Below are 10,501 nucleotides of genomic sequence, written 5' to 3' on the forward strand. Positions count from 1 at the left end.
GCAGACAAGTATGGGAGACAAAAATTAATGTTTGCAATACTTATATTATTTTTTTGGGTACCAATATATATGTGTCCAACTAAATTAACGTTAGATTAAAAATTAAGTCAAATTATATATTAAGGGCTTGTTTAGCCTATTATAGACGGTGTGTTATTTTTTTTGATAAAAATAACTATCAAAGGAATATTAAAGGTTTAATGTGAAACATACTTTTAAAAAGGTCAGATCAAATCAAAAATAAAAACTTTTGATTGACTATAGGCTAGATTCATACCTAAAAAATTTATCGTAGGTCAGACTTAAGCCTTTTAAAGCCTAACCTGTCCTATTTCGACCCCTATTGATCCATGTACTAAAATGCAAATATCATGTTACTTGTCAGCAATGGAAAGGATTTAGACGAATGAAATCCCTACACCTCTCAATTTAAAATTATGACTCGTGTTCTTTTGAGCAAATTGTTTTATACTTTATTTGTTTGTTTGTAAAAATGTTTATTATTATTATTATTATTATTATTTATGTTAAGTCATGATTTATATATATAAATTATAAAATGAAAAAATCATTTTATTAAAAAAATCATTTTATAAATTATAACTTAACGTAAATAAAAATAATAATAAGACTTTTTACAGACAAATAAGGTATAAAACAATTTATTGAAAAGAACACGTGTCATAATTTTAAATTAAAGGATAGAGAAAAAAGCAAAAAGGAGAAGAAGATTTCTATTGGGCTTTAGGAAGTTCCAACATGTTTCGATTTTAAGGTTTACAAAATATGTTATTAGTTTTGTTATTTTTTTAATAAAATTGATAAAATATTATTTAAAATATTATTATTTTTATTTAAAATATTAATATTTTTTAATATTTTTAGTAAAGTGTCTAATAATAATAAAAATATTAGCGTTTTATTGGATATGTTAACAAAATCGAAAAAGAATCCAATAATAATAAATCGACATAAATAATAATTTTTTCAATAATTTTTTATTAATTTTATTAAAAAATAATAATAAAATCAGCTTCTTTTTTAATGTATATTAAGGTCGCGCCACTTGAGGCTTTCCATGGGTTTAGACTTGGTACTTGGCTAGCCAATTAGAGATCACACGCGAGATGGACACAAAAGAGGAAAGGAACGTATCGAATCGACCACAGTTGCAAACAATCGAGTCCAACTCAGCATTGACTTTATGGGGTCGGGCAGTCCCGTTATTTTATAGTTTTCCCCCTTTTTACAAGTATTTTCTAGTTTTTTTCCTCATTTTTAAAAGTACTTTATAGTTTAATTTTAACTTTACTTTTAAGACTTGTATATATACCCGAAGGGCAGGCCAATCGATCGCCATTAACAACAACACTCAAAGCTTTTCTGCATTTCATCATTTTCTTTTCAACAATAAACACAAAGCTATCATTTTATTTACTACAATGAATCTTTTACTTTTTGTTGGGTTACAAGAGAAAATGGAGTTGTTGTCGAGAAAAGTCACATGCAACTCTAATGGCCAAGATTCTTCTTACTTCCTAGGATGGCAGGAATATGATAAAACCCCTTACCATCAACTCTACAATCCCAAAGGAATCATTCAAATGGGTCTTGCTGAGAATCAGGTAACTATCAAAAACCCAGAAAATGGAATCTCTTCTTGTTAAACATTCAATCTTTTTCAAGTTTTATTTTCGCAGCTCTCCTATGATATTCTTGAGTCATGGTTGGCCAAAAACCCAGATGCTGTTTGGTGAAAGAGAGACGAGCAATCCATTTTCAGAGAATTTGCTCTTTTCCAAGATTATCATGGCCTTCCTGCATTCAAAAACGTAAGCTTAAAACCTAAAAAAATCTAATCATTTTATGACATAAAAAACGATAGTATTTCTTGGTTTTTGATGAACTCGTATTATCATCAACAGGCATTGGTTGATTTCATGGCTGAAATCAGAGGAAACAAAGTAACTTTCGATCTAAATCACATAGTCCTAAGTCCTAACTGCCGGTGCAACTTCTGCCAATGAAACCCTCATTTTTTGCCTCGCTGAACAACGCGACGCTTTTCTTCTTCCTACACCATATTACTCAGGGTATGTTAATACTAATAAGAAAGAAAGAAAAATGCTTAATTTAATGCATGAAATGACTACGTTCTAATAAATGATATATTCACAGATTTAACGGAGATCTCAAGTGGAAAACTGGGGCTAAGATTGTAACCGTTTCCAAATCACTGAATCCGCCATTGAAGAAGCTTATCAACAAGCACACAAACAGAAAAGGGATCTTAATCACCAACCCTCCAAATCCATTGGGCACAACAATGAAAAGAGCTGCACTGGACCTTCTCATTAACTTCATTACTGACAAAGAAATTCATCTAATAAGCGACGAACTATACTCGGGAACTGTTTTTAGCTCCCCATGCTTCGTAAGTATCATGGAAGTTTTGAAAGACAGAAACCTCGAGAAAACAGAAGTCTTTCCAAGGATCTGGGTCTCCCAGGTTTTCGAGTAGGTGTAATTTACTTCAATGATCCCACTGTCGTAGCCGCCGCCAAAAAATGTCCAGCTTTGGCCTAGTTTCTTCCCAAACTCTAGTATCTTCTCTCGGTTATGTTATCCGACGAGAAGTTTAGGAAATATTACATTGCCAAAAACCGGAAGAGGCTTCAAAAGCAACAGAAGAAGCTGGTTTCCGGCCTCCAAAAAACTGGTATCGGCTGCTTAGAAAGCAATGCCGGGTTGTTCTGTTGGGTTGATACGAGGCACCTGTTGAGTTCCAACACATTCGAAACTGAAATGGAGCTTTGGAAAAAAATATTTTACGATGAAAAACTTAACATTTCTCCCGGTTCGTCGTGCCATTGCAGTGAACCAGGGTGGTTCCGGGTTTGTTTCGCAAACATGTCGGAAGACACCCTGAAACGCGAAATGCAGAGGCTAAAATCCTTCGTTAATTCCATCGCTATCGGTAACAACAAGAGCTACCAAGAGCTGAAAAACTTGAGAAATGAGTCCCACATCGAGAAATGGATTTCCCGGATATCGTTCCGTTCCCATGACCGGGAGCAAGACGAACGGTGAAAGCTATAATATTTTTAACCTAGTGGGAACACATGGTTGATTGATCCTTCCGAAAATACATAACAATTCTTTAAATTAATTTCTTAATTTGTAGACAAACAAAGAGAGAGAAACTGCAGTCAGTCAGTGCGGGATTTACATGCAGTCTATATAGTTTCACTTGTAAAAAAATTGAGTTACCAGTTACCACCATGGATGATCATGATTATCGAGGAATAATTTACGCATATTTAAACAATTGTCTCCTTTAGTTCCTTCTTTCACGTACTCGTATAACATTTTTCAACCAATTGTGGAGGTTTAGACCTGAATAAAAGCTAAAATCTGCTTTCATTTTATTTCAAAGTCATCACCAGCTACGTAAGCTTTTGAACCAATAGTTGCTTCCAAGAAATCTGTAAAGTGAACGTTTCTAGATACGTAGTTTTCACTTAACAGTTAAAGTACAAATGCATAAAAACACACACACACATATATATATATATATATATATACACAAATCAAATAATCTCGGTGATAAAAATATTATTGTTATTTATCTTAAGTTTAAGCACCAAAAATATCAAAAGTAATAACCGTTCAATATTAAATGATTGAGAGTTATCTTTAAATCGATATTACTTTATACTTATCTCATATTAGTTTATAAAGTCCTTTCTCCACATTTAAAATCTTCAAAAATTTCCACATGCCTAGTTCCGAGGCCTACTAATATAACCTAAAGTGCCACCTTTAAGCAAGAAATGACCTCCAGTTTTTTCTCTTTTCAGCATAAAATACATTATCAACCCTATAATAATAGTAGTGGTAGTAATAGTAATTGCAACATTTCACAGTTTGAGGTCGACTAAAACAAGCCCCATTAGATTCAGGTGTACGATGGAGTAAAAAAAGCATCAATACATCCCAACAAATCTCAAACACCACACCAAACTTCCCTCAAAATCTTATAGATTTTGTCATTCGTATCATCCATCAAACCATCACAACTCTCTCTCAACCAAAACCTATCACACCACCACCACCACCACTCTACACAAACCAGTAAAATATCACAAAACCATCTACTAAACAAAAACCAACGCCAAAAGAAAAAAGAGGATGAACAAGCATTTACAAGTTTTTTTTATTTAACACGATCCAAGTTAGTTAAAATACTTTGCTGATTGCAAATTTATCCTTCTCGAGTATATACTAGCCACTTCTGCTCTTCTGCAATATACCAAAAGGATTGATTAGAAGGCAGCTTCAAATTCAAGGATTCATCACTTTCTATTATCCATGATTTCACACAAGACAAGGATGCAAGACAGGAATGAAAAAGAGTACCTTTGTGCAAAATAGTTAAAACATCAATCGACTTTAGCAGATGAAAAGGAAATTATATTGCTATAACAACTGCTTCAGCCCTGCCCTCAATTCGGTTTTCTCATCCTCATCTGGTTCGGCAGCAACATCATCTTCAACATTCTGTTCATCTTTTTCTGACTTGCCTTCCATTGGCTGCAGAATCAAAAATTGCATGAACCTTAGGGATACAGAATAAAGACTGAAGGAAAGCGTGTCATAAAGCATATATTAAGATAAACAGCAATAAGATGAGTGATTTTGTGCTGACTAAATGCCACAGAACGCTTCCTACAAGAAACAAGATGGAAGTATAAAATTGTCTGACCCATTTGTATACCTACCATGAGAAAATTTATTAACTTGCTCAAAAACAGGTAATAATACTGTTAAAAATGGAGATGCAGCATTGGTAAAGAAAAAAAGAGCAAAGAGTTCACATTGTAAATAAGAGTCCAGTAAAATGTTGATAGTCATCAGCATGAAAGAAACCTGCAGAAAAGTACAACCAGAAATAACCTGAGAGAGCAGCTTGGTAACATGAGAAGCATTCCCCATATGTACTTTTTGCATCACCAAGGGCTCTCCAGGTTTACCATCATCTCCTGTAGCATTTCCAAGAATATTTCCTTGATTGGAAAAATCATCTACAGTTTCTTTTACATGGATTACTTCAGAAATATCAGCTACTATATCACCAATCAACGCATTGGTCTCATCAACTCCTTGATTTTGGTTGTATGACATCAACGCTTGCTGATCCAGCACCGTATTTGGTTCAATGGAATTTACACTGAAAAGGAAAAAATGACATTGTAAGGAAGGACATGCTAAAACAAATCAATTCAAGTACAAAAGGGGATACCAGAGAGTAATATCCTCTGCAATTACAGAAGCCTCTTTCTTTTGCCTACTATTTTTAGTGTCCTTCGAAGATATGCTGTCGACTCTCCTTTTCCTTCCAGATGACGTCAAACATGAATCTTCATGGTCAGATATCGAAGATCTTTCTTCAGGCTTAATTTGGGCCTTGGCAGGAGTGTGTTTGAATATCAATTCACTGCAGCGCTTGATCCAAGAGAGATGGGCTGAGCTAGGAGTATTATCTGGTTTTGAAATCAGAGAGCTGAGTCCATTGCCATTCAGAGCAACAGCCTTATTTTTATCTGAACCAGGTTCACCATTTTGCACGACAGCTTGCTGCTTCAGATTCCTTCTTTCAGATGCTTTATGCTGGCTAAGCTCAAGAATAGACCGCTGCATTTGAGCCACTTTCATGTTATCCAAAGCAGCTTTCAAGTCCCCCAACTTTTTTAGCTCTTCAATCTCAACATGTATCTCTTTTCTATCTTCATGCAATAATTCCCTCTGTTGCTTCAATTTGTGTCTTTGCACCTTAAGCTCCTCAACAGATTTGTTCAAGTCAGCCCATTCATGTTCCCTTCGCTCACGATCCAACTTGATTTCCAACCGCTCAGCATCAAGCCTTCTTATTTCTAGAGTAGCTAGTTCCAACTCTTTCTCCACATTTTCCTTTAGAGCATTAATATGATCAAGTTGATTTTTCTTTTCTCGCTCAAATGCTTCCTCTCTTTCCTTGAAAGAACTTTCCAATTCTTCATGCCTTTTCTCAATACAATTTTCCAGCTCCCTCTTTTGCATTTCAATTCCTAACAAGAAATCAGCACGCTCTTGTTGAATCTTCTGGAACCAATCAGAATGCTCAGATGCCATCTTTTTCATGAAGTCCTCTCTCTCACGATTCAATGATTCTACATCCTTATAATGCTGCTCTCGCATCATATCACGCTCATTTCTCAATTTATCACGCTCGTCCTTGAGAAACTTTGAAATTGCTTCTCTCTCCTCACAAACACGTGCTGCTTCCTTCTGCAACTCTTCTCGCTTTTCATCAATCGACTCCCACTCAGTTTCAAATTTTGCCTTTTCTACTTCCAACCTATCAACGTCAGCCATCAGCTCCAATTTTTGAGCCCTAACCATATCAAGTTCTTCCTTCAGTTTTAATTCTAAAGACGATAATTCATGCGTCTCACTTCTCAGGGCTTTAGTTCTCACATCCACGAGATTTGACTTCTCATCCACTTCCTTCTCCTTCTCTGCTAATATCCTCAATCGAACATCAAGATCATGTTCTCTTTCAAAAATTTGATCCTCCTTATGATTAATATCCATCTCCTTTAACTCCATTGCCCGTCTCTTCATTTCTATCTCATCTTCCACCAATTTGCGCCTGAGCTGAAGCTCAGCCTCAAACTCGGAGTTTCTGGTTCTCAATGCATTTTCATGACTGGCAATAGCCTTGCGAAATTCATCCTGCATCATTCAGTGAAAAGCATAAATTTCCCGTAAAAGAAACAGAAACAAAATGAACATATTAAACAGTGCTCAACAAAGTAACTCACAAAGTCCTTGCTTGCAAGTTTCTCTTGAGAAACAAGCAGATCTTTCTCTTTCTTGCTAAGCAAAGCTTCTTGCTCAATAATGGCCTGCATGAACGACAGAAGAGCTTAACTATTAGGACTTTCAATGAAGTAAAAGCAACAATTCACATGAAACAGCACCCCAAATCAGAAACTATTATGGGAAAATGAAATATGCATGCAACCTCCTCTCTTTTTGACAGAGAAACTAAAGTCAACTCAAAGTTGGATTTCTCATCTTTCAAAGCTCTTCGTTCCTTTTCAATATCAGCTTTTGAAGCCTGCAACTCCTTTTCAAGTTGATTTAGTTCTTGAGTTCTACTGAAAATATACTCCTCTCTTTGATTCAGGGAAGCTTTTCCATCAAGCAGTCTTTCATGTTCTTGCTGTACAATCTTCTGCCTCTCACTCAGCAATTGTCGTTCACGGGTGATCTCTCTATCTTTTGCATCAGAACTAAAACATAGAACCGAATAATTAACACTCATCGAACCAAAATTCATTTGAATTTATAGACTTCTTGCACGATCTGAAATCATGGTAAAAACTATTGCAGGAATTATATTATCATCAGCAAACAGTACAAATGTAACAATGCATGCACGTTTCTGCAGAAACCACCCTGACACAGCCAATTAGTTTTTACTTGCTTAGTTTCAGCAACAGGAAATTCAATCATGTCTGTATCATATAAACAATTTAAATAAATTACTATCAATCAGGCTGTAGATTCTTATCTATAGGAACTTTTCATTACAAGACCTAATTCATATTGCAATCCAGCACAGCAAAGACTTCATCGTATGAATAAAGATCAGATACATAGAGCACAAGTACTTTCTCCTAGTCAACTGCAAACTGATAGGGAAAAAACAGAGAAACAATAAAAAAAGAATTACAGTACAAACAACACGAAGAAGGAAAACACAATGCATATGACATACTCGTTTTTGAACAATACAATACGTCTACAAAGGCCATCTTCACGTGCTTCAACTTCTTGGAGCTTTCGCTTAGCATCGCGTTGGATGAGGGTAGCTTCTGCCTGTAAAGACTTTGCGACATGAAACTTTGCCTCAGCCTCTGCAATTTTTTTCTCAGCATCCTCAATCATAATGCGTGCTTCAGCTAATCTACTTTCAGCTGCAACCTTAGTTTCAGCAGACTCTGCACGCATCTCATGTAAAGCCTTCTCAATCTATAAAATCCAATGACAAAGTCCAAAGAAATGTGTAAAGATGCTGAAAGATAAGCAAAAAGGGAAAATAAATACAAGATAGAGAGAGTCTAAATAATATACATACACTAGCTAGGCATTCTTTCTCAACTCCTAAAGCTTTCTTCAAACCATCCTCACGCTTTTTTGCTTCTGCAAGAGCAGATATATGTGCAGCATGATCCCGCTTATGCCTTAGCTCACTTGCTTCAGCAGAGGCTTTAATTTGTTCATACTTGGAAGCTAACTCCTTTCCTTCCAATGTAAGAAGGCCCATGTGGTGTTGGTGGTCAGAGAGCTACATAAAAGAATAAACAAATATATTAAATATGTTAGCAGCTATGCGACAAGAAGCAGATAATGAATTAAAGATTTACAACATGAACTTATAAGCAACATGTGAACAACGAAAGAATCATCATCTGCTAAACCAAGATTACCACCAATCCACACTCTTATCCTTTGTACAAAGCAGTCATTTATGCATCAAGCGAGGTAAAGATCACAGCTTAATAATGTGCCATCCATTGGCGCTAACAAGTAAAATACTTACAAGGAAAAACTTCCATATAGAAACACTAAATCCCAAAATAATGGCAGACGAGAAAAAGCCAACCAAAAACAATGAAACAGATACAAAATAAATGCTCCCAAAAGCTCTTATAAACCTACAACTTGATTCAATGATGTCATTTGCATGCCCAAAACACCAACCAGCTAATGGCTACCAGAGTGGAAACAACAAGTCAATTAAAAATTGCAAACTGATAGGTAAAATAATCAAGTTTGTTCCATCAAAGTTCAAACAATGAGAACACGTAGTATGCAACTAAATTAGCATTTAAGTGAAATACAGAAGTTCTAACCCGAAGCAATGTTCAAGACTTAATTTGGTAGTTCAACATTGAACATTAACCTCATATATCAGATAATCAAAAATACTGAAACACTTTTAAAAATCATTATGCTAAAATATGTTAAAGATCAGTTCCCCTGCCTATATTTTTCGAAGTGAACTTGCATATATCATTTTAATTTTGATTTGAAGCTTTACTCAAGCTGAAACCCTTGAAGTCGTTAATGATGTTTTTTTGTATCCATCTTTACAGCACACAATTTAATTGTTCAAAATATATTTTTAAGTATAGCACCAAAAACCAAAAAAGAAGAAAAAGAAATACAATCATGAAAATAATTTGAGAAGATCAGTTAAAAGTTTTGAAGCAAACCTCTGCTTCAAGATTCGCAATATACGCAATTAGAGCAGCTTTATCTCTCTTCTTGATGGATTCTTCATCGAATCCAGCTTCCTTGAGCCGCTTCCAGATCGTTTCGTCACCAAGAGGACTCTTCAAAGCCCTAGATCCAGGAGTGATCGACAACGCCCTACTACTTCCCTGCGTGAACGGACTCGCCATCTTCCAAGCCCGATCACCTTATAAAAACCCTAGATTTGTATGACTTCAGCTGGTTTTTATCGGATTCTTCGCTTTTTACGAATTTCTCCACTGAAAAAAAGGATAAAAGTAATAAAGAATCAATGTAGTCGTAAGCCACCGGGTCACCACTGAGTCGGGTTGTGATCTTTGGAGAGGAAATGGCTTAGACAAAAACTTTCTACTGTGGTAGAAATGGAAGCGGTGTCGTATTGACAAATTAGGCCGCCATTGTGTGGGGGAAAAGATGAGAAGGGAATAGAAAGAGTGATAGTCAACGTTCCACGTCATCTATATTGAATTATTATTTAAAGAAAAGTTAATTGATGGGTGGATTTAGTTGGAAATAAATCTGGTGTTACAATCAAATCTTTAGCTTTGATTTCTTCGAAATTAAATTTTTATGTTTAATTTCTCCTGCTTCCCTCGCTTTTATCAAATTGAAATTTAAAAATAATTTCTTAAATTAATGTAAAATTGAATTTGAGAATCCTTCTACAAGGTGGTATTTAAGGAAGAATAAACTTTCTTCATCTTTTTATTTTGGTCATTAAAACTTAAAGATTTTAATTTAAACATTACATTTTTGAATTATTTTTATTTGGTCACTCGACCATTACTTTTATACTTTTATATTGATTTGTTTTTTTTTTTAACTTTTTAGCTCCATAAATATCAACTCAAATTCTAATTATTATTTGTCGGGATTGATCATCACTCTAATTGTTATCGTAAACTATCAATAGATTCATAAAAAATTTCAAATCATTATATTTTGATCCTTTAAATATGTATGTAGTTTTTGTTTCATTCTAATCCTAAGAAAAATCTAGATCTTGTCATTAGTAAGCTACTTTGCCATTAAAGAAAGGTTTAAAAACCTAAATTCGAATCGATTTGCACTAATGTACCTACGCGTAGAGTCTTGTCTTGCACGTTTTACAACACCTGAGTTGGTTTATGCATAT

General features: G+C 34.9%; 1 protein-coding gene and 1 pseudogene across 1 annotated transcript; one reads left to right on the top strand and one right to left on the bottom strand.

The window, feature by feature from the left end:
* The first annotated feature begins 1,478 nt into the window (after window positions 1-1,478).
* On the top strand, window positions 1,479-3,090 carry LOC120141827 (annotated as a pseudogene).
* Window positions 3,091-3,933: 843 nt separating this feature from the next.
* On the bottom strand, window positions 3,934-9,732 carry LOC120141826 (protein CROWDED NUCLEI 4-like). Its single transcript, XM_039156602.1, has 9 exons — window positions 9,327-9,732; window positions 8,186-8,395; window positions 7,826-8,079; window positions 7,067-7,337; window positions 6,864-6,947; window positions 5,303-6,774; window positions 4,957-5,230; window positions 4,420-4,593; window positions 3,934-4,302 (listed from the first exon to the last, which is right to left on the bottom strand). Exons 1-8 carry the CDS (start codon window positions 9,513-9,515, stop codon window positions 4,480-4,482), a joined length of 2,868 nt encoding a protein of 955 aa, XP_039012533.1. The 5' UTR covers window positions 9,516-9,732; the 3' UTR covers window positions 3,934-4,302; window positions 4,420-4,479.
* Between the last annotated feature and the right edge of the window lie 769 nt (window positions 9,733-10,501).

This window comes from Hibiscus syriacus, unplaced genomic scaffold (assembly GCF_006381635.1).
Source record: "Hibiscus syriacus cultivar Baekdansim isolate YM2019G1 unplaced genomic scaffold, ASM638163v2 tig00110813_pilon, whole genome shotgun sequence".
NCBI lineage: Eukaryota > Viridiplantae > Streptophyta > Magnoliopsida > Malvales > Malvaceae > Hibiscus > Hibiscus syriacus.